The following is a 22,588-nucleotide window of genomic DNA, read 5'->3' on the forward strand; positions in this document are numbered from 1 at the left end:
CCTGGCACCATTTGGGAGATAGCACAGGGTGGCAACAATTCCCACTGGGCAACACGGACACAACTGTACCGGGTGAGGCTGTATCCAGTGTCCTTCAGCAGCATCCCAGCAGGTCTGCACACAGGCTGTGCAAAGCACGTCCTTTTTCACTCGGAGTACAGCTGTAACACAGTTTGTTGTGCACTTCGAGCTGAATAAAAGAGACACAGAACTTTATCTGTGTTTTAGACTGCAGAAGCTCTGTGGGAGACCAAGGAGACCAGCAAGTCTGCAGATGCAGCCAGAGAATGGCCCCTGCCCCTGTTTTATTTACAGGAAAAATATGGATTTTTCTCAAAAGCTGAATTGTGCTTTCATATCTTGGAACTGGGACACTTGTAGTTGGCAGAGTTGACCTCTTCCTGTGTCACAGAAAAATCTGAGGCCTGCAGCTTCTGAGGAAGGTACAAGAAATGTGGCCAGAGGTTTCTTCTGGCTTCCTGGAAGACAGTGTACCCCATTAGGTCATCTCCTGTCTGTATGCAGCTGGCACCTTAGAGAGCTGCCAGCTAGAGGGCTGTTGGTAGCAGCCAAGTCCTGTGGTTTTTTTTCATCCATCAGTGGCAAGGAAGACAATACAAGGGTCTTCAGAACCCTAAAGAAGACTGTTGGAAAAAGAAAGTTGCCAGCCTTGAGATTCAAAAGATGCTGCTGGAGTTGCAGGTATGTTAGATAACCAAACTAAAAATTTGAAATATAACACCATTATCATCCCATTTTCTTTCCAAAAATGGTACCTCTCCTCTCCAGCTCCTAGTCCAACATAGTGAAAGATCTCAAACAACCCCACCTCTTTCTTAGTTATATTAATGTACTTGGTAAAAGGGACAGGCCATAATTCCTAGGCATCTGCATTTAGATAGGCTTGTTTTGCACTCCCCTGATAGGTGTGATTGGCAGGGGAGGAACTCAGATTTAGCTAGAGCTTCTTTCTAAAAATAGTTAATCAATTTCAGTTCAAGGCTCTCAGGTTATAGGAAAAGAAAATTATTTCACTTGGGCCCATAATGAGCTTGGATAATCAGTTTTCCTGCTCAGAAGCAATGAATCCAAGGGTTTAAAAGAAAAGGAATGTTATTAAGAGGGATAAAACGGCAACTCAGCATAAAAATTGTTAGGCCTGTTCTCTAAAATCAGCAATAGAACCTTCTTGTATATTTTTCAATGTAGCTCTCACCCCTATTTTGCCCAAATCTGGGAGAGCCTATTCTCCATCTGTAAGGAGTTGTTGTTCTTAAACCTCTTGTACTGTTTCCAAGTGCAGTGACCCCACCCCTGACACCGGGTCACTGCTCTTCCAGCTTCAATCCATGAAGCCTTGGCTCTGTCAGAGAGGAGTCTGTGGCAAGGAAAATACAAAGTGAACCCTGAGGAACAGACCATTTGAGTCTTGGTTTTGTTTTATACCCTTCTTGTTCCTTGGCTCATTTGCTCTACCACTATCAAGTGGAGCACCACAGGTAATTCCTAACCCTCAAATCACCATTCTCCCTTGATGAATAAGAGTTTTTTTAATGCCTTCAAATATAAGACAGAATTGTATTTTAAACTCAGTGCCTGAGAGTGAAATGCACTGAAGTCAATTCACCTGCTCCCTTTTTGTTGTGATCTCTTGTCACTTCAAGCAGTGCTGGATTTCTCTTTTATACCATTATGGGCAGGATCAGCAGTAAGTACTCCATTCTTTTAGGAATACCTCAGGATAGATGTAGCTCTGAATTTAGGTTTTTACTTCCATGCAAGCTTTACAGCACAAAGGATTGAATAGAATAGTTGGCTAAAGATCCTAATAAGAATCTTTGCAGTGTCTGTCTTCTGTTCTTACAGTTGTTACCATCTCTTTATATAAGCCATTCAAAGTCATTCACAGTGGAGACACCAAAGGTTGGAATCATTCAGGTTAGCATGAGATAGGCAGAGTCAGAGGGTTAAATGAGAAGAAAAACACAATATTGTTTGGACAATAGGAAATATTTATTAAATGTGATGTCCTGCAAAATGACCTGTGATTCAACTGCAGTGATGCATAAATCTGAACTGGGAAGTAGCCAATGCTGTTAGAAAAAGTTGTGAGGAGAGCGCTGCAGAAGCTGGGGTGAAACTGGTTTCTTCTACTTCAAATCCTTGTAGTGTGATTATATTTCGAGTGAACCGACTGTTTGGGGATGACATAAACAGTTCTTAAATAGCAGTTTCAGTGAATGGTGTAGCTAAACCAGAGAAGAATACACTTTTTTCCAATTTCTGACTTGTCAGATAAAAACGCTGGCTCAGAGCTGCCACCCAATGATCAGACCCTGTAAAATCACTTAAATACGGGCTACCTGTGTTGCAAAGCACTGAGCTCTGTGAGACAATACAGTGAAGGCAAACTAATTTCTTGCTGCATAAAAAAGGCAGTGAAAGGCCATTTCCACCTCCATTTTCCTTCTACTCCTCTTTCCTAACATCTGCATATCCCATCACTCATTGCCTTATCTGCAACAAGGTCCTTTGCTTAGGAATTTTAATTGGTTAACCTGTTAACTTTTGTTTGGTTTTGTTTTTCCTTCTGTATTGATTTTCTGCTGGTTTATCAGTTTGACTCAGTTCAGAGCGTGGGCAGGGAAGTGCCAACACCAGCACAAAACAAGCAAGAAGGAATGAACTGTTGAGAGCCAAAGAATGGATAGAAGGGAGATTTCAGCTGCAGGGAGCATGAGCATTTATTTCAGCTCTGTTCTTGTCTAACTGCATATGACAGGGTACCTGGAGATTCCAAGGCTGGCTTTCCATATATGTGTTTGGATAGCCAAAGCACTCTACAACACAAAGTGCCACACAGGAAAATGCTCCTTGCCAAGGTTGTGGCTAAATTAGTCTGTTCAGCACTCAGAGACTTCAGGTATTGATTGTCCCCAGCAGCTGTGCTGCTTCACTGAAAGCTATAATCTCAGTTATCTTTGCAGCTTTCATGTGTCACCTGTCTGAAAGTGTTTGTTCCTGGCTGAGCTGTACCATTTGGCAAAGCAAAGAAGATGAAGGGGAATTGACATAGGTATGTTCATTTGTCATCAAACAGCTGTCACGCATTTGAGTGCATTATACAACACCAAGTATTTTATTCTATTTAAGTGCTTATAAAATATTTTCATTTGTAAAAGGTCTACACAGTGACTTCATTTCACTGCAAGAGGCAAACACCCCATTTTGTGCCCAGTGGTGCACCAACAGGACCTTTCAGTGCATTTCTCTTCTGATCTACTCTCTTAATGAGCCCTCCATGAATAGCAAAAGGGCATTTGCTTCCAGCTGAACCATAATCCTGCAGTCTGCCTGCTTGCCCTAGTGTCTATCTCTAATGGCTAATAAGCATTTTTAATGTCTAGTAGAAACAAATTTGTACATCTATTTGTGGATTCATCCCACATTATGTGTTGCCTATTAGCTGACTATGCCCTGAACTGCCTGCTTCCAGTACGCCAAACATCATCAGTGGGTTTCTGTTCAGCTCCATGTTTTCTGGATTAGGACCTGCTGTGGTCTCAGAAGACTCATTATGTACCTGGAGTTATATTGGCCATCAGTGCTGGATGCAACACAGAGAACCGGCTGTTCCTACAGAGCTGTGCTGTTCAGGGGAGGCGAGAGTGGTGTGTGCTCAGACAGCAGCCACTCAGTACTGATGTACAAAGCAAACCCATAGGGAGGCTTCTACAAGCTGCAATTTGGCCAGTCTAGTTAATTTGAAAGACTTGGACATCTGCCTGGAAATATCCGGTTAATTATTGGTTGTGGAAAATGATTATCACTTGATTATCATATTAGTTAAATTTTAACCTCCTTCACTACTTTAACAAAGTCAGCATACTGTTATCTAATCACCAGCCAATGGTGAAGTAACGATCCTAATTCTGTCCCAAAACAGTTCATATTATTGAGCAAAGCATCAATCTTCTAAAATGGTGAGAGCTCAGGACCAGACAGGGAAGAACAGGGCATTGCTATTCCCAGAAATTACTTTGTGATTGCTGCACCAAATTGCTACACTTTGGAGCTGGAAGGCAGTCCTGCAATAAAGACCATTAAATTTGTGAGAAAAACACATCAGGAAGCACTAAAGACCCTGCAAATCCTGCATCATTCAGGCCTTGGGTGGTCCTTACTTACTGCCCAGACACACTCCCAAACTCCAGGTTGTACAGACTGGATGCTGGAGGCATGTGCTTCTCTCTGAGAGTCACCTCTGGGCTAGGGAAAGGGCTGTCAGGGGCAAGTGGGGCTTATGAGAGCTTCAGTAAGGGTACATGCATGGTGTGGGGTGATTTGTGCATTGGAGGAGTCCTGAGGTTTCTTGCAGCTTTCCTGTTCCCTTTAGGTGGAATAAGCTGTTGTTTCTTTGGTTTTGTTTTCACCAGCTTGGCCTGTAAATAGCGTGAGCTTTCACAAACACCCTGATACCTCCTCTTCTCAGGTGGATTTCCATTTCCTTTTGCACATTTCTGCTGCTGGGACAACCCTGGTTGGTTCCCAGTGCATCCTCTGTACTCCCTGGAGTGCTGGGGCAGCTGTCAAAGTGTCATAAATCTTCCAGAAAACATTATTTGTTCACAAACACCCACCACTGCCCTCTTACACCACTCACAGGTCCTGCTCCAACTTATATGCTGAGCAGGTGAATTTCCATGTGGGAACCTCTCCACATCCTTCTCCAAGGGTACAGGCCTCACACACTAATCCTTCCCACGGTATCAGTGAGCAACAGTGATGGTTTTTTTTGTTTGTTTGCATGTTCAGACTTATTTCACACTGCTCTCCCCAGAGACACTTTAATAGAGAGGGGAGAAAGCACCAGGAACAAATCTGTTGTTGCCAGCTAGCAGGCAATGGGTTCAGATTTCACAGGCAGGTTTATTAGATGGTAGAAGGAAAAGACTCATTGTTGAATGCATTCCAATCTTCAACCTTCATCTTCTAGGAATCTTTTTTTTTTTTACGCCTCCCATGTTTCTCCTTCATTGCTTTCTGCACGTTAAGATCTAGGAAATATTTCTCATACCATCTCCCTGTAAAGAATGGAAATCATAGTTCAGTTACAGCTTCCCTCCTACTGCTATCATACCCCAAGGATTATTCTAGCTGTAAAGCTTCTCTCTTATTAAAATGCCAGTTTCTAGTCCCCTTGTGCCTCTGCTCAAACCCATCCTTTGTTCTTGGCAGAAGCAGCACCCATCTCAGGAATTCAGCAATATACTTTTAATGTCAGAAGTCATACCCAGCTCATTAATTGTCCTTCCATGCCAATGCCTGGGATCTATGACTGCCTTCTGAAATACATCAGGGGTGTAGGAATCTCTCATCAAGCTTTGGCTCTTCAGTGGACCACCTGCAAGGAGCAGCAAACAAGAAATTGTATGTAGAAATCATCCTACTGCAGTCCTGGAATTGAACAGGGGAGCAACGCCAGCAGTTGCAAGTGCTCAAGAAAAGGCATGTTCTGACTGCAGTACCTTTGATCAGGTCTGAGCCTGGGCACTGAAAAATAACTTCACCATCACCACCCAGGAGGTTACTTGTGTTTCCCAATTAATCTGCTTTTCATCCTCAAGTATGAGATACACACAGAGGGTGCTGCAAGGCATCTTTATTTGTATCTCAGTGCCCTTTCCTCAGCCAAGTGCCCACTTACCCTACTGTTGAATCTCCTCATCCATGTGAGTAGCTTCCTAGCTGCTACTAGCAGCACAACTACACAAAACCCCAAAAACCATTTTACTACTCTAGGCCTTCTTGATCTTATTTTCTGCCAAAATACTTAAAGAGTTGCCAAATGTGACTTCTCTTTTTATCCTTTCTTTACTTCTAACCATGGCGGGGAGGGGGGGGGTGGTGTGGTGTTTCTCTAATCCTTTCCTCTTCACCTTCCTTTTAATCACATATTTGTCTTGACAATAATGATTTTGAGCTCCCTGAGGAAAGACGTCCTTCTTTTCTGTGTAACCACACAAACCCAGGACAATGCAGTCCTCAATACCCAGCAAGGTCTTGTCATGGAACATACTGTATAAAGAAAAGGAATCTGCCTTATGCTGGTAACGAGAAACAAGAACCATGGACAATTATCTCAGAGTTTCTTGGATGAATGCTCAGTTTCCATTATTTGCTTAGATGGAGGGATCCCGGGGAACCTTGGAAACAGAGGTTTGGGAAAGATATTTCAGAGCTCCACATGTCTAGAAGTCTGGAAGAGAAATTATGTTGGCCCTGGAATGGGAGGTAACTAGCAACTGGAGATGAAAGGGAACATTAAATTGTAAATGGTGTCCATTTGGACAACTCTGGACGGGACAACAAGGATTATGATTCACATTCACTTTTCACACTGGGGGGGGAAAAAAAAAGTGAAAGAAAAGAAAGGGATAAGATACATAAAATGGGAGTATCTAGATTCCAGTTCCTTAGGTATCACAGCCTGGAAAAGCAGTGACCTTGAATAGAAGGAATAAGAGGGGAAAGTATTATGTATGGTCAGATCTTTACCCAGAGCAATGTGGCTGCCTGAGCCCCGGCAAAGCATAGATGGAACCAGCTTTGAAGGTCAGGGGTAGGTGGTGTCCCCCCTCACCTTGGAAGATATTAATGTTGAAGTTGTAACTCAGCTGTTGGTAATCTGAAAGAGATGCCCAGGTCAAGTATTTTTTTGTCATTTCAGTACAGTCGTTGAGTCCTTTCTGTCCTGTTTCTAATGCTGCGTTGTCCTGAGCTTGGCATTTCTGGGAATACAAACAACAGGGAAACGCTGTGAATCCACATTCCCAAAGTGCAGCAAACTCCTGGCATTTCCACCCCTGCACAGCTCTTTGAGCTATGACTAATCCCTGGGACCTGGCTCTGTCCTTGAGTCTCCCTTAGCGGCTTCTGTAGGCATTGCATTTGCATGGGACAACTAGGACGAGAAGTGGTTTTCCTGCAGAGGGAATGTCTGTGTAACCCTCTGTCACATCCCCATCCCAGGGGGGCTTGGTAGGTTTAGCCCATCCAAGGCTGTGACAAAACCGAAGCCCTGCCCCATAGTGGTGGAAGACTGTAATTGTGAGCCTGCTGGCACTAGCAGCAGGACAAATGGGATCTGGATTGGGTAGGAATGCATGTTTGGACTCGTCAGATTAGCTCAGAACATGACACAGGGCTTACCTTCTGCTCTTGAGGCAGTTCTGGGAATGAAGGCGCCAGCCCATCGGGTAGGAAGCCTAGTGCTCCACTAGGGTTGCCTTAAATCAGCAGCAGATTGGGTTTTACGCTGTGACAGATCTTTGCAGCACCAAGTCTTACAAAGTATTGGGATCCTGAAGCTGAAGCTATTGTATCAGCCAGACTCCAGGAGTCAGTGCTGTATGCTCTGCAGAGCCTCTCCCACAAAAAAAACTCACAGGGAATGATCTGCTTCTTTTCCCTCTCACTCTTCTTTATTTTTAAAGAAGAGCCGTACACTTACACATGATCAAAGTGCAGGAAGCTGCTGCTAAATAAACTGCTGTGCTAACTCCCACCTCCTACTTAAAAAAACCCATGTCTGTTTGTTATTATTACTATATTCAGTAGGAAGAACTTTCCAGTCTGCTGATGTAGAAATTCCTCCTCTCCCATTTCTTCCAACAAAGCAGAATTTCTGTGTAATGAGGCAATGTGCTCATTTCCCAAATCCCTTTCATCAATAATTTCCCCAGTTCCTCCTGGACAAAAATGACACCAAAGCCTGTGACTGTTCCTAATTTCTAGTTTGTAGAACAAACGATGATGTTGTCACTGTTATTATAAAAACAGTGCAACTGCATGTGATTGTCGTTTTTCATTTTAGATCTGACCCCGAAGTCAAAGCACTGCTCAGAGAATACCACACCTTGAGGCAAGAAGGACTTTAAGGCCATTTTACCATCCTCCTGGATAACAGGAACCACAGGAGTATGTTTACTTATTGCTTTGCTAAACTAATTCTGTGAGGGACAATAGGCAACCAGTCAGAAAAGATCTTGATCAAAGAGCTAAGAAGGATTAAACATGATCTTTCTTTTCTGAAAGATGTTTAGCATAGCCTAACACTTTTTTCTGACATGCAGCCTTTGAGGAAAAAGGAAGCTGTTCTCCCTAAGCAGAAAACTTCCATAGACAGGTGGGGGAACTGGCCAATCTCACCAGCCACCAGATGTGGCCAAGAGTGGTCTCATAGGCCTTCCACATTTGACTGGGTCTCTAAAGTGTGAGGAGGTTTCAGTGACTTTCCAAACCCGAGGAGTCCCATGGATGTGGAAGTGACATTTCTCTCTCCTTTATTTTCTAAATTATTTAAAAATAAAATAATTTAAAAATGCCAATATCTGTGATTTACCAAGAGGCAAAACCTCTTCTGTAACTACCTCTCTCACCTGGTCCATGATCCCTGTGTGGTGACTGGTGGTTTGTACAAGCAGGCAGGTCCTGGGTGAAGGCTGAAGAGTAGAGATGGTTGCTAGGGAACAATGCTCCCTCCATCTATGAGCTGTGGGCTCCAGCTCCATGGGAAATGGAATTCACACAGTGTGGAGAAGGGTTATCCTCGCTGATTGGAAAAACACACAAAGAGCAGAGTAAAAGGCTCATGTCTCATTAAATACCTGTGCCCGAAACTTCTCATCACACATACAGGATTTCTGGGAGGCTTTCCTAACACAGTCATGATAGTCAACAGGACGGTATTTTAGCAGAAATGGATCTTTTAGCAGCTCCAAATGTTTCACATGAGGTTTCTGACCTCAGCCTTCTTGTTGGGACCTTGTTGCTGCCTATCTGGAACACCAGTAGAGTATAATAATCACTGGGCCATACCAGTTGATACATTTCAGTGTCCCTTACCTGAACCTCAGGAAAGCAACACACCTCCCTGTGGGTTGGGCCCAGCTGCCATATGGAAGGTACTCCCATTTTCCACATTCTAAATGGGAAGATGGTGGGCTGGCAAGAAGTCTTCCATAGAATCAATGACAGAACCACAGCTTGGCCCTCCCATGTCCAGTACCCAGCGCTGTATTTTAGCACTGGACTCGGCATTCATTCTGCTCCTGATCTTTCATCAGGCCACTGGAATTTCTGCATGTCTTCAGGCACAGAGTGCAACTCTCATGCAGCAGAGCTGCTTTTCCCACCCAACACAAGCAGGTTGCAGGTAACAGAGGAGAATTAGAAATACTCACAGATGCATCATCTAAGATTTTATTAACTGTCAAAAATCAAAAGTTCAACTGAAACCTGATGATAATTCTTAAAAAAATTGTCAAAATCTGAATCAACTGATTTTCTCTTTACTTCCACCTCCTCCCTTTTGCTTTACCCTGGGCTGGAGACAGCTGCTAGACCATGTTACCCCAGGCAGAGCTTTCCCTCTAGGCCTTGCTGCGCTTCAACTCGGAGACTTTGTAGTGTGGTGGGGCTCGGTGGAACCACTCGGACCAGGAGCCGTCGTACACGGCCACGTCGCGCTTGCCACACAGGAAGGCTGCCAAGGCAATCTGACACGCCGTGACGCCCTTGCGGCACGTGGCCGTCAGCGGCTTCGAGAGATCCACTTTCTTTGCACGGAATATTTCCTGGATCTCCTCAATACTCTTCTCATGCCCTGTTTCTGATAGGAATGAGTGGAAGGGTATGTTCACAGCACCAGGGATGTGGCCAGATTCCAACCCTGCGAGAGGGAACCAGAAAAGGAAACATAAGCAAGGACACATTAACATAGGTGATGAAAGACACCCACAAGAGACATTAGAGACATCACTGCAGATACTCTCACTCCCTCCAAAAGACTCATTTGTTCCACTTGATGATGAAGATGCAAAGTGGTATTGGGCTAAGAAGAGGAAAAATATTATTCAATTTTGCTGAAGTCAAAACTTACAAAATATTTAGCAAACTATTTCCTCACTGAAAGCACTGAGATCTGAAGAAGCGTAGACATAACAAGAATCAAAGAGCCTCCACAGAAAATGCCTTTACAAAGGCATTAACGACACCTGTGATAAGAGGAGTAAAGCAATGCATTTCCAATCTCCCCCAGGTATGTCAGCAGTGCGTAGTGACACAGTTTTCAGAAGCAGGGAATGTATGTGGAATTTGTGAAAGTTTTTATCTGTTCACAGTTCATTTCTGCATCACCTTAAAATCATATTTCAGAAAAATAAATAAGAAATCATAGAGAAACCTTAAAGTCATCCACATGACTGCTGAGGCAGCTATCCTCAGGGGTAATGGGGTCAGAGAAGTCAGAATTTATACTTTTTATCACCTCTTATTTACTCCATGGATGAAATCAGAAAAGGTTCTGTTTTTCTGCTGGTGTAGCTGACCACTTCAGGCAAGATCAAAGCTGAATGTCAAAACAAGGTCTTCAGAGAGTAGCAGATATAAAAATACGACGGACAAGGTTGGCATCACACCCTTCAAATTCAGATTCTTAAGGCTTCCATTATTATGGAAGCTTTTCCAATAATTTTGAGAGGCTTTGGATCAAACCTCATTGGAGCCAAAACCATTACGTATTACACTGAAAATATGTTTTAGGGAATGATTCCTTGCTAGGTTTGAACTTCTAATGAGGCAAATCTGAAAAAAATCACATAATAGTAATCTGTTTCATTGGCAGCTTTCCATTAGCCCAAATCATTGGGATAACTCGTCTTGGGAGATGGGGGAGATGGAAGAGATGGGGCAGTTGAATCATTTGACTTTGTTACAGTCAAATTATTAAACTATACCTACACAGAGACTGACATCACACATAATGACACTGCAGTTTCATCACTATGCAGAGTGGTAACATGACATGGTGAGATATAAGGGGAAAACAGCTTTGGCACAGAACTGATGGGAATTTTTGCTCTGCTGGACAGAGCCTAAAGACAATCAATGCTGCCCTGAGTCAGCTTCACAAGTTCTCTTCCTGTTCCAGATAGACCCTCTTTGTGTCTTGATTCATCCTCCCCGAGTGCATTAGAAATACAGCACAGTTGTCTAGGAGTCACCTCATGCATCCATCAGAAATGTTTAGCATTACTGAGAGAAGCTGGTAGAAAAACTGCTGACTTCTGCAGTGACTAACATTTAAAAAGGAAAAGAGAAAATAAGAGGCAGCATTTTGGACTGATGCTTTTATCACATTTTTTCCAGTTCCAGAAGACAACAGTTCATCACTTCTATAGAGAACTGCAAAACTCACTCAGCAATACAGTCTGTACGAGAGAGAGGAAATAAAAAATGAAGCAAAAATTGCGAAAACCTTGTATACAGTTCTCAGACTGCAAAGCTGCTTACTGGAGCCTCTTACATGCCTGGCTTAGGCTACCACTTTCTCATGGAGTAAATAGGAAAGGATCCACTCAGCAAACGATTTCTGCAAGGTTCTGCTGCAGTACTGGTGATCACCCCAATACAGACAACTCTATGAGTCATCCTAGGGCACTGGGTAATGTACTGAGATCAGGAAGTCCTGGAGTATGAACTAGAAGGGAACTCTTGCTCAAAGAACCTTGCTGGGCAATTGATTCACTTCCCAGGTGTCCCAGGCACCATGATCATTAGACTGTTCACACACCTTAAAATAGGTCTGTACCCCTCTCTTATTTGAGACTGACAACTCACCACCCTTAAACAACTCTTCAGGTCGGAGCTGAGGAGATGTGAAAAAACAATCATTTTTGAGCAGTTTTGACTTTGATCTACAAGGGAGACTTTCTTGCTCCAGAGATTCAAAAGTCTGTTGGAGTCAGAGACCGGTGCTTGCACTCTGTGGGTGAAAGATGGAGAATTCTGTAGAAACTGCATTTATTCACATATGTGGGTGTTCAGCTGAGAGAAAGAGCTGAAACTGCATAACCACAATCCCTTGGACTGCCTAAGAAGTGCTCTCAAGTGGCTGAGGAAGCTTTATAATCTCTCTCTGCTAGGTCAAGAGCAGAGAAACACAGGACTGGAAGGCAAGACTGGATGCAGCTGGAATCTGAACACGGAAGAGGATACATCTGCTCCCGTCCCATATGAAACAGAGAATACTCCATGCCAGATTGATGCAGTCACTGTCAGAAACTCCAGGAAGGAACCCTAGGACTACAGAGCTTGGGCCCCAGCTACTTCAGTAATCATTTCATAAACTGCCTTTCAAAAAAGCATCCATGTGAGAAACAGTTTGGATTCCTGTCATGAAACCTCCCACTGAAGCACCTCCTGGCTCATGTGAGGAGGAATATTAATTTCCAGTGTTCAGATCATCACAATCAGTCCATACACAATTTATCCTTGAGCTAACACTGCACTATGACTGAAATAGTTTTTCTGTCTGTCTGCTATTGCTCCAACAGACTGATTGCAAACCCAACAACCTCACATCCTTAGCCTAAACCGCATAAGAGCCCATTAGATACCCTTTTCTCTGCCTTGGCCACCCTAGAAACAGCTCTAGGTGTCTAGCAGGCTTCTGGATAAAGAAGTGGCATCTCCTACCAGGAGTTGCCAAGGCTGTTGCAAAGCTAAATCACATGTGATGTTCCTGTACCCAACTAATTAATCCAAGTCTTATCCTCTTCCATTGCTTCCAAATGTGGCTCATCAGCTTGTAGGAGAAACACAAGCAGTTCAGTGTTTTGGGTTACTAAGCATTCCGGTTTGCTCTCCATAGCGTTATACTTCCCTGATGTCTCTGCAGGTGTCACATCACATAATACTCCCCATGTGATCATTCAGACCTTCCCATGGCTGTGCCAGCAGCACATTTCAGTAACAACTCCCTATTTTCAATGCCTCGATGACACAGGAAAATACAAAACAAAACATGGAAGCTTAACGATGGGACCATGCTGGAAACTTCCAGCCCCACAGATCTTCTTTCAGGCTGTTCTTATCTTCTTATCTCACTTATCTCCTTTTCAGTCAATTTTTTTAATCTAACAATATGTGTGCTATTTGCCCTCTCCTCATATTGAGCTAATTAATGTCCCTCTAATGTTATTCCCAAAGCATTAATGAAGTCCAAATGGCACAACTCTACCTTGCAGGTGTTTCCAATGGCTGGAAGAAAAGATTAGACACACACATCCCCATTTCTCTTACCTGGCCAACCAATTCAATTGGTAAGGAAATAAAGCTCTTGGCTACAGTGCAAGTCTACCAACATGTTTTACTCAATTTTGTCGTTGTTTAAAATATTTTTTCTTGAAGAGTTTTTTGAAAGCCTCCTAGTTTATCCATGTTAGGAGAACAACAGGTAGGTTGTGCTGTACCCCCTATTCTAAATATGAAGTTTACAATTGTTTCTGTCCCACAGAAACATGCTTTGAATAAGTTTATCAAATTCTTGCCTCATTAAGTTGCAATGTCACATGACTGATTTTTGATACATATTTGGGATTGAGATCATCTGCCCCACTGATCTGAGCATGAGGATATCTTTTGGTTAGCCCTCTCCCTGCTCCGCAGAGTTATCCTTAGGAGAGAAGAAAACATGGTAGCACAGACTCAGGGCTCAGTATAATGCTGAGACCACACACAAATAACCTTCCACCTGAAATGCCTGCTAACTGCACAGCAACCTTATTTATTCTTTCCCTCCTTCTCTTTTGCTCACTCTGTTCCAAAAGTTTTTGTTATTTAATTCCTTTTGCCAAGTCTCACTCATCTTGGTGTCTCACAATCCTTCCTCACAATTTATAAGCCGTAATATGTTATCTTCTTCACTACTTAATCCCCTTTTCCCCATCTGTTAGATTCTCTGCTTACATATTGTTCTTTTTGTTGGCTGTTTATCTAAGACCATAGCCCCTCTTCTCCAGCCTTCCCTTTGTGCTGAAAGCTCCAGATGGAATTTCTTAATGTCAAAAAGATAAAAGATTTGCTCTGCCCATATTTAACTCCCTGTGGCTTTGGAGTGTGCTGGCTGCAGATAGTTCTTTTCCAAATGCCTCCTCTGTTGCCTCCTTGTTTATCTCTCTCTCCCATTCAAATGGTATGTCTTAGAAAGGACAATTACTGATCTTGTCTAACCTACCGTGAACACACTGGAAGGAACACTTTAGGCTTGCTCCTGGCCAGCTCCCTGAAAGTCCTCGTAGGTTTCTGTGGGTTGAAACAGACTTTGATAGTCTCTCACCCTCCACTGCTGTCCCCAACTATGAGCAAAGTAAAGCCAGTCCACTCCCAACTGCAGAATCCTCTAGGAGTAGACAGGGAAGAAAAATGTACATTTTATTCTCATTCCCACTGAACATTCAAGGTGAGCAAAAGCTTTGTTTTTGGGGAAAGCAGGATGGAAAGCTGGGAAAATGGGCAAAATCTGAAGAGTTCTATATGCAGAAGGGAGACAAGGACTACTTTAGGGCTGAGAATGAGAAGAAAAATACCTGTAAAAGTTCATCAAACAATTTTGGGTTTGCTCTTTTTTAGATGATAGATTTCTTGCCTGGCAACTTTTGCCTCTTTTCTCAGATATCTGCAAAAGAATTCAGAAATTCACAACTTTTCTGTATGCATTTGGTTGACTGTAATTCTTGTCCATCAGTTTTCAGTGCCTGACAGTCAGAGAGGGTCAGCACTGGCAACCATAATGTAATTACTTTTATAATCAGCCCTGGACAGCTAGCTCCTCCAGGAACACAGCACTGTGCAGGGACACCTTGAACTACCTGGTGTATAGGTCAGGGCTGCACATCTGTCAGGCTTATGCTGAACACTCTGCATGAACATCCAAGTTTTTCATCTAAAGCAATAACCGAATTTAAGACCTGTGAGACCTGGCCTATAGAGATGTCCATTTTTCTCCACTCTGGCAACTTTGGTGAATGTCTCCCAGCAAATAAAAATTAGTCCTATATTATGGCTTATCTTAACCGGTACAGAGGTCTACATCCCAGCAAGGATAAAAATAAAACAGGAACAATTAATTCTTACCACAAAGAACTGAAAAACTAAAAAGGCAAAAGAGTCAGCTGCAATTAGCCTCTTCTAGAGATGAAGTTCACAGAACAGGAGAGATTAATTGACTTAATTAGGAAGTCGAGAACTGAAGCAATAATTAAACTGAAATCACCTGAGAAGGCAGCAAGTTCCTTAACCCCAAGACCATTAGTCTTCTCTAAATTGCATCCTCCCTGATTGGATGACCCCTGCAATTAATCAGCATTGATTTCAAATTGCTCTTTTAGGTGTAAGCACTGTCTTTTACCCACTGCTGGCTGATGTGCTGCTGTGGCTGGCTTGGTTCATAGAGCTGTCAAGCTCCTGTGGAATGAGCAGCTGCAGCTGGAGTGCTTATCCTGCTGGATCTGCTGTGGGAAGCAAAACTGGACCACCACAAATAAGCTGTTCCATGCTGACGCATTTCAAAGGAAAAATCTGTTTTGAAGATGCTGTTGGGGCTGTGGTATTTGTCATCTGGTGACAGCTCTCACCTTGGGAAAGAATGCAAAATCCACCAGCTCCCAGCAAGGAGCATTTTAGTCACATCTTGAGGTTAAAATTCAACCTTCACTTTGATGGCTATGGTAGGAGAAGAAATAGAATGAGTGATAAGCCTAACTTTTCCCTTCCCCTGCCACAGTCTCCTCCATCACTTCCATTACCTTTCCCACCTGCCACATTGTCTTTGTAGACACCTGGGCCACCCACCTGTAAATACTGTCATTTACAACCAAATGCTCCTTAAGTTTGGATGCAGGAATGTACTTCAGGACATGTTATCACACTAACTGGCTGTACAGCAGCACACGCATATGTGAACAGCCAGGAAAGCCCTGTGGGCCAACACAGCCTGGAGACCACAGAAACCCACTGCACATTCCAGCAGTGTGGGCTCTGCTCAGAGCCAACAGCTGCTGCTGAGCTTTTCTGTGCTTTCTTCTAGAAACTCTTTCTCTTCTAACCATTTCTGTGATTCCCTTGTTGAGGAACGCATTCAGTGCAGGTAGCTCGGAGTGCAGCTGCAGTGTCAGATGCAGGTTGGGCTCTGGGCTGTGAGAGCCCCAGGCAAGAGGCCAAGAACTGGCACTGACCCTTTGCACAACAGAGGGCACAGGACCTGTGGCACAGCCAGGTGACCGGACACTGAGACGGAGCAGGAGCCGAGGACTCAGCAGGAAGAACCAGGACTTTGTCACACACAGATTGGGAAGGTATAAAAGTTCAGTGTTTCCTTTGCTTCCTTTCAGTGTGCCTCGGAGGCACAAGCTCAAGCTGTTTTTGTGTTATTGTGCTGTTAATAAATTGCTTTAAGGAACCAAACTTTTGAGGCTCTGCTAAGGAAAACCCAGGCTCAAGACGGTAAGAATATCTGGTCTGAGCGTGTGTGCAGGGTGTGTACGAAGTCAAGTGGGGCACCCATCAGTTCAGTGGAGCCGCCTGCTGAGAAGGGGCTTTGGTCCCAGCAGTTAAAGTCTCTGGGAGTGGGAGTGTGACTGCCAGAGTGCCTCCTAAATGGTCAGTCAGGAAAGTTTCCTTTACACTCTTTCAGAGGGGAGGTTATTCTGGGATATACCAAGGCTTAAATTACACAGCAAGGGCCTCCTTTAACTAACTTCAGTTTCATTCCAGGCACATTGCTGTACCTGCCGTCCCCACTACACAGGACTTCTCCCAACCCTGCTGCTTGTGTGTCCAGTCTTTCATCGAGGTAACAAAATCAGTTTTGGTTCCTGTAACTTAGGGCACCTAAAGGTGAGAGGCTGACACCCCATATATTTGTTAAAAGCTTCAGACTTTTCTTACATAAGCAAAAGAACAAAGATCAGCTCAAGCAAATTCTCTGTTTGCTGGGAATCAGAGCGGATAATGTCCCTTGGGTTACTGTATTACCTAAAACCTTGGCTTTTGCTAGTGCACTCATTATGGTGAGAGGTGCCTGTATGAATACTGATAGTTTGTATGTGTCTGCTGGCTGGTTTCAGATAGGACCCTGAACAAACCCCTGGGAGCTTTCACCTCCCATGTTTGCATTTTGATAAACTTCTGCAGTGTGTGGGATGGGAGATCCTGGAACCAAATGACTGCATCCCTTTTCTGCTATTTCCTCCTGTAGCTTTATAACCAACTGCAACAAAAGCATTCAGCGATGGCACTGGGATCTGAACGTGCAACTGCGGATCCCTTAAGGTATGAGTCGGGCTGAGGCATGCCTGTGCTTTAGGAAAATCTGTTTGATGGCTGCCAGGAGTTGTTACTCCCAGTCTAGCATTGACATTCATCCCGTTCTGGGGCAGGTGCCAGTCCCACTTCCATTACCTTGGTCCAGCTCGGTCCCCCGAAACCGGCCCTCGGGGCGGGAATCCACCACCTGGAACTTTAGGGACGACACGTTCTGTATCATCTCCTCAAAAGTCTTCACCAGGGCCCGGTTCAGCCTGGCCTTAAAGACAGCCGGGGTGGGCTGGGTGACCTCCGCCGTGACGGGGTGCCCCTCCTTCAACCAATTCTTGAAGCCACCATTCAGCACAGAGACCTCCTTGTGCCCAAAGGCCCGGAACATCCACCAGGCGCGGGGGGCGTAGAAGGTGCCCACCTCGTCCCCGTCGTACACCACCACGTGGGTGTCATTGCTGACCCCCAGCCCGCCCACGTAGTCGGCGAAGTGGGACTCGCTGGGCAGCATGAAGTCGTAGGGGGAGGACTTGTCCCGGCACTCCTCGATGTCGAAGAACGACGCCCCCGGGATGTGCCTCTCCTTGAACTCCTGCCGGGCGTTTCGCTCCTTGGGGGGGTACCAGGAGGCGTCCAGCACCCGCAGCCCGGCGCCCACCCGCCCGGCCCGCACCGCCTCCGCCAGCCAGGAGGCCGTGACCAGCGCCCGGCTGAGGCCCTGCCGCGCCATCTCGGGGGACCGGTGGCGGTGCCGCCGCCGGGCCGCGCTCCCCTCACGCACAGAGCCCGACGCACGCGAAATGGCGGCGGGAGGCGCGGCCCGAGGGGCGGCACGGAGGCGGCCGCACGGCCGGGCCCGGCCCGCTGGGAGCGCTCCCGCCCTCCGGCGGCGGCCGTGGCTGGCGGGCAGCGAGGCCCAGCACGGAGGTACGGGGCGAAGCGGCGGGAATCGCGGCCCCGCCGGGCCGGGGGGGCTCGCAGCGGGCGGCGGCGGGGCCCTGTAAGGCCCCGGCTGCAGGTGTGCTCGGGACGGGCAGAGGCGAGGGGCCGTGCCTCACCGCCGAGCGCCTGGTCCTTGGGGCTGCCCCGCTCCGCTGCGGCTGCTGTCAGTGCTGGCTGGGGTCCCTGGATGGGGCCAGAGGAGCTGCGTGGGGCCGGGCGCAGAGCAGGACCGCCGTGGCTGTCTCGCTCGGGGCATTGTTTGGGATGAGCTTTGGGAAACTACTTTCGGGGCTGGAGCATTTCAAGCCCCTCATTGTAGGCTTAGCCAGCACCTCAGTGCAGACACGGGTCTCAAAATGCATCTTTGCCCAGCTGCTTTTTGAAAGGCTGCTCTCTAATTTGTGGCTCTCTACCTTCTGCAGTCAGGTGGACTCAGGCAGAATCCAGAAATCGGCTAATCTCAGCCAGGAATCGGGAGCGATGTCGCAACAACTCCTCTACCGAGCTCTGGTGTCTGCAAAATGGCTTTCAGAAGCCATCAAGTCCCAGCAAGCTGGCCTGGCCTTAAGAATCGTGGATGCATCCTGGTATTTGCCGAAGATGAAGCGTGATCCGAAGCGAGAGTTTGAGGAGCGCCACATCCCTGGTGCGGTTTTCTTTGACATTGACCAGTGCAGTGACCGAACCTCGCCTTACGATCACATGCTGCCCAAGGCTAATGACTTTGCCGAGTATGTGGGGAAGCTGGGTGTGGGGAATGATTCCCATGTTGTGGTGTATGATGGCAGCGACCAAGGTCTCTTCTCAGCACCCCGGGTATGGTGGATGTTCCGTGTCTTTGGACACGAAGCTGTCTCCCTTCTGGATGGTGGCCTGAAGAACTGGCAGCGAGAGGGGAATGCACTTAGCTCTGGGAAAACCCAAGTAGCTCCATCTGAGTTCCATGCCACCTTGGACAAGTCCCTGGTGAAAACATATGAGGATGTCTTAGATAACTTGGATTCCCATCGCTTCCAACTAGTGGATGCCCGTGCTGCAGGACGGTTCCGGGGAGTAGAGCCAGAGCCCCGAGATGGTAATGTGCCTTCTGAGACAGTGGCATTATAAAGAGGGGCTTAATTTAAGGTGTCCATCACTTTGACTCTTGTAGAGGTAATGCTGGGAAATAATGGCTGTCTTTTATGGGATGGGATTTCAGGCAGTGTGTCCATCTGTCCTCCTTTCCCCTTGACTAACAAGTGCTACTCTGAAAATTCAGCAGTGGGGAAACTATGTGTCTTTTTTTCCTCATGAGGGGCTGGGGTGAGGAACTAGCTTTCCATACACCTCAAAGATCTTCATTTGTCTCTTCAAGTACTGGTGCTACTCTTCCCCTCAGAACGACCTGTGGAGGTTCTTCGTCAGTGTGGGTTGCTCTGATGGAGAGAAAGATGTGGAGGGAGCTAGGGGCAAAAATGGAACTTGGCAGGGTTGTGTCCATGTGATAACATGAAGGTTACACATAGAGCCATCCTTCCTGAGTTATCAGTAATCTAGTAAAGCAAAGTGTAAATGTACTTGTTTTAACAAAATACACTAAGCAATAAATACTCCTCTCAGTGAAACAGAAGAGGCTTTGGAATAGACTTGTCCCAGACAATAGAGGTTAATTCCTGTTTGTATTGTTTTTTCTCTAGGAATTGAGCCTGGTCATGTCCCTGGGTCAACGAGTATCCCCTTCACTGATTTCCTCACAGAGTCTGGCTTAGAGAAGACCCCTGAGCAGATCCGCACTCTGTTCCAGGAGAAGAAGGTGGACCTCCTAAAGCCGGTGGTAGCCACTTGCGGCTCTGGAGTCACCGCCTGCCACGTGGCTCTGGGGGCCTACCTCTGTGGCAAGCCAGATGTCGCAGTGTACGACGGGGCCTGGGTGGAATGGTACATGCGGGCACAGCCTGAAAATATTATTTCTGAGGGAAAGGGGAAAACAGTGTAATAAGCTGCATTGTTTCCCAGCTGTGCACGTAGCTTGCCTTGAAACAGGATTTGGAAAAGATGGGTTTAGCATTCCTGGTTAAGTGTCTTGCGATGAAGGCATTGGATAACAATCATGCGCACATGGTGCTTCGGTACTTTGTCCTTACCCTGCCGCTGCTTAGGAGGATGAAGATGACAGCGGTTTTGGGCAGCCAGCTCTAGGGGACCCCACTTGAGCAGACAGGGTAGAGCAGATGTCCTCCCAAAGTCACTTCCAACCTCAGCCATTCTGTGATTCTGTGACCATTTCACCATATCAGATGGATGGCAGAGAGTGCTGCTGCCAGCATAGGGAACTGAGTTAAGCCAAGCTCCTGACTCAAAACATTCAGTCACGTTCATTCATATTCACTGGGGTGGTCACACTTTTATATAAATGTGCCTCATAATCCTGCTCTCTGCTGCTGTCCCACCCATGCACATTATGGCCATTTTGCGTGCAAAACTTTGTGGAAAGAGATGGCTGTTAAAGGAGCAAATACGGCATTCAGGTTGGCGCTTAGGCTAGAGACTTGATTTGTATTTCTTCTCGTACTTGGGCTCTAACTACAGTGTGTACTTAGGCAGCCTTGTAGCCCCATGATCCAAAATCCCCTTTGAGAAAAAGAAAATATTCTGGGATTTAAACAATGTAAATAAACATGTTTCAAGGTTGTTCTGCTGAATGGAACTTCCGTGAGTGTTGCTTGGGTGAATCCTTTTCAGGAGTTCTGTTTTTATGGAATCACTTTGTGAATCCACAGTGAGATTCAAATGAGATATTTCCTTCTCTCTTTGAGTAGAACCACACCTCTTATCCTCAACAAGCTCTTTGACCCAGGAAAGACAATGGCATGCCTCTCTCTTGGGTCTCTGTACCATCTTGCTGCTTTTGATCCTTGTCCATTTGCTTTTTTGCCTTGAAGTCCACAGTTGTCAGTTACAGCTCTGTTCTCGAAACAGTGGATGTCAGCTTACGTAGTGGAAAATGGACTGCATGGATATTATTGTTCTTACCATGTAACCTTCCCTTAAAAACTTAGCAGAACTGAGACTTACAGACGAATAGCCCACACTGGCACCTATTTTTGCCCAAGACCTTTTTATTTTATTTCTAAAAGTTGAAAACACACCAAGTATCCCTGATAATGTTCAAGAATTTGTTCTCTCTGGGATTTTCTCCTCTACAAAAAATGCCCAAAAGTAAACAAAAAAAACCCCACAGATACCTCCCGCAGTAAAAAAATGAAAACGAATCTGCATCTCTTCTGGCCTACTGGTAACTTAGAAGTTAATGAGACAGTTTCTTCTCTTGGGTTTGCAGCAACAGGTGCCTGTAAACATCTATGGGTGATGGGGTTGCCCTTTCCAGGGAATACAGTGGATGCTTATTGTCACAGATTTGACTGAAAGGACTGGATTCCACCCTATTGCTGAGTGTTTATTCTTTGTATTTCCTCTTACCATTTTGGCTGCTTCTTCTTGGCCTTGGCTTCCATGCATGCAAGCTCTGTTTCTGCTCACCTCCTGGGCAGCTGGAGTTTCACTGTCCAGTTTATTTCTTCCTCTGTCCTCGCCCCTCACACATATGGTCTGACCACCCAGTGACTGACAGCCTGCAATTTCTCTGCTTGCATCCAGACTGGCAACCCAGCTCTTCAAGGACTTGAGGCTGGCATTGCAGCAAGTGCTGAGTATATAGCATGCACAGGAGTCTGAAACAAGTGACCCTTCAGTACAGAGAGAAGCTGATTTTGTGTTTATGTGGCCAGATGAGTGCTCTGCCTGTTCTGCTTCTCCAGGAAAATTTAGTTATTAGGAAAATTGACATATTATTTCAGTTTTATTTGCAGTAGACACAGGGAGCTGGCTTTTGTGGGTACTTCCAGGATATTTCTGATGCATCTTAAGCACTGTGTTTCTCTTTTGCCACTGACCCAGCAGTCCTTGGGGTCCGTGGGAATCTCTCTGCTTCCTCTTGAGGCTGAGATGCTTTTCTCTGTTCTGTGTGTTGCAGGGATGTCTGCAGCAAAGCCCAGCCATCCACCTGGAGATTGCAAATTAAGTGGAAATCTTCTGTCTCCCCTTGCTCTACATTTCACCCCTGTGGCTCGATGACATCTAGCAGGGCCCTTCCCCCTCTCTGGTATTTATGCCAAGCTTGGCAGTACTCAACTGCCCTTCTCGGGCTGAATTTTCCGCTACAAAATCTCAGTGATTCTTCCCAGCTTTTGGCAAATCTTTTCCCAGATGCTTAACTTTGCCTTGATTTCTCCACAGAGGAGAAACTGAGATCTTCTTTCCCACAGCAAGATACTTTGTTTTTCTGGGGTATTCCCTCTTATGTATCAAAAATCTATCCAAGAGTGTCTTCTGAAGTTCCCCCTCCTTTTAGTTGAGATCTGTTCTGGTAATGCAGGCAAAGCACTGAGAACGTTGTGATGGTAGAGACAATGTTTTCAAAGCCTGGAGACTGCAAAAGCCTATTTTG

The 22,588-nt window shown here is 45.6% G+C and overlaps 3 protein-coding genes and 1 long non-coding RNA gene across 7 annotated transcripts; 1 reads left to right on the forward strand and 3 right to left on the reverse strand.

Moving 5' to 3' along the window:
• Nucleotides 1–4,500: 4,500 nt before the first annotated feature.
• On the reverse strand, nt 4,501–9,101 carry LOC131591479 (testis-expressed protein 33-like). 2 transcript variants are annotated; one of them, XM_058862226.1, is made up of 5 exons: nt 8,908–9,101; nt 8,442–8,614; nt 6,644–6,791; nt 5,294–5,404; nt 4,501–5,084 (listed from the first exon to the last, which is right to left on the reverse strand). In XM_058862226.1, the coding sequence occupies exons 2-5, from the start codon at nt 8,571–8,573 to the stop codon at nt 4,993–4,995; spliced, it is 483 nt and encodes a 160-aa protein (XP_058718209.1). In that variant the 5' UTR covers nt 8,574–8,614; nt 8,908–9,101; the 3' UTR covers nt 4,501–4,992. The 2 variants fall into 2 exon arrangements, with proteins under 2 accessions (XP_058718209.1, XP_058718208.1); XM_058862225.1 differs by having other exon boundaries at nt 8,442–9,101.
• A 147-nt stretch (nt 9,102–9,248) lies between these two features.
• On the reverse strand, nt 9,249–17,947 carry LOC131591478 (thiosulfate sulfurtransferase). Its single transcript, XM_058862224.1, has 2 exons — nt 17,305–17,947; nt 9,249–9,733 (listed from the first exon to the last, which is right to left on the reverse strand). The coding sequence occupies exons 1-2, from the start codon at nt 17,888–17,890 to the stop codon at nt 9,435–9,437; spliced, it is 885 nt and encodes a 294-aa protein (XP_058718207.1). The 5' UTR covers nt 17,891–17,947; the 3' UTR covers nt 9,249–9,434.
• Nucleotides 11,627–15,945, reverse strand: LOC131591480 (uncharacterized). Its single transcript, XR_009280389.1, has 3 exons — nt 14,433–15,945; nt 14,081–14,245; nt 11,627–11,827 (listed from the first exon to the last, which is right to left on the reverse strand). It is a non-coding gene; the product is annotated as an uncharacterized LOC131591480 (long non-coding RNA).
• On the forward strand, nt 16,099–20,783 carry LOC131591475 (3-mercaptopyruvate sulfurtransferase-like). 3 transcript variants are annotated; one of them, XM_058862218.1, is made up of 5 exons: nt 16,099–16,199; nt 16,618–16,696; nt 17,102–17,175; nt 18,525–19,177; nt 19,779–20,783. In XM_058862218.1, the coding sequence occupies exons 3-5, from the start codon at nt 17,135–17,137 to the stop codon at nt 20,075–20,077; spliced, it is 993 nt and encodes a 330-aa protein (XP_058718201.1). In that variant the 5' UTR covers nt 16,099–16,199; nt 16,618–16,696; nt 17,102–17,134; the 3' UTR covers nt 20,078–20,783. The 3 variants fall into 3 exon arrangements, with proteins under 3 accessions (XP_058718201.1, XP_058718200.1, XP_058718199.1); XM_058862217.1 differs by lacking the exon at nt 16,099–16,199 and adding an exon at nt 16,206–16,347; XM_058862216.1 differs by lacking the exons at nt 16,099–16,199; nt 16,618–16,696; nt 17,102–17,175 and adding an exon at nt 17,965–18,087.
• Nucleotides 20,784–22,588: the final 1,805 nt, after the last annotated feature.

This window comes from Poecile atricapillus, chromosome W, assembly GCF_030490865.1.
Source record: "Poecile atricapillus isolate bPoeAtr1 chromosome W, bPoeAtr1.hap1, whole genome shotgun sequence".
In the NCBI taxonomy this organism is placed as follows: Eukaryota; Metazoa; Chordata; class Aves; order Passeriformes; family Paridae; genus Poecile; species Poecile atricapillus.

What these genes read in the sequence shown, in the direction of transcription:
- LOC131591478 (XM_058862224.1), bottom strand. Translation starts at nt 17,890, where the DNA reads ATGGCGCGGCAGGGCCTCAGCCGGGCGCTGGTCACGGCCTCCTGGCTG. An exon ending in GGGGACCGAGCTGGACCAAG is followed by an intron (nt 9,734 to 17,304) that starts GTAATGGAAGTG and finishes TCCCTCTCGCAG; the next exon opens with GGTTGGAATCTGGCCACATC.
- LOC131591479 (XM_058862226.1), bottom strand. Translation starts at nt 8,573, where the DNA reads ATGGAGCTGGAGCCCACAGCTCATAGATGGAGGGAGCATTGTTCCCTA. An exon ending in CAACATTAATATCTTCCAAG is followed by an intron (nt 5,405 to 6,643) that starts GTGAGGGGGGAC and finishes TGCTCCTTGCAG; the next exon opens with GTGGTCCACTGAAGAGCCAA. An exon ending in AAGGACAATTAATGAGCTGG is followed by an intron (nt 5,085 to 5,293) that starts GTATGACTTCTG and finishes CATTCTTTACAG; the next exon opens with GGAGATGGTATGAGAAATAT.
- LOC131591475 (XM_058862218.1), top strand. Translation starts at nt 17,135, where the DNA reads ATGGCACTGGGATCTGAACGTGCAACTGCGGATCCCTTAAG. An exon ending in GCAACTGCGGATCCCTTAAG is followed by an intron (nt 17,176 to 18,524) that starts GTATGAGTCGGG and finishes TACCTTCTGCAG; the next exon opens with TCAGGTGGACTCAGGCAGAA. An exon ending in AGAGCCAGAGCCCCGAGATG is followed by an intron (nt 19,178 to 19,778) that starts GTAATGTGCCTT and finishes TTTTTTCTCTAG; the next exon opens with GAATTGAGCCTGGTCATGTC.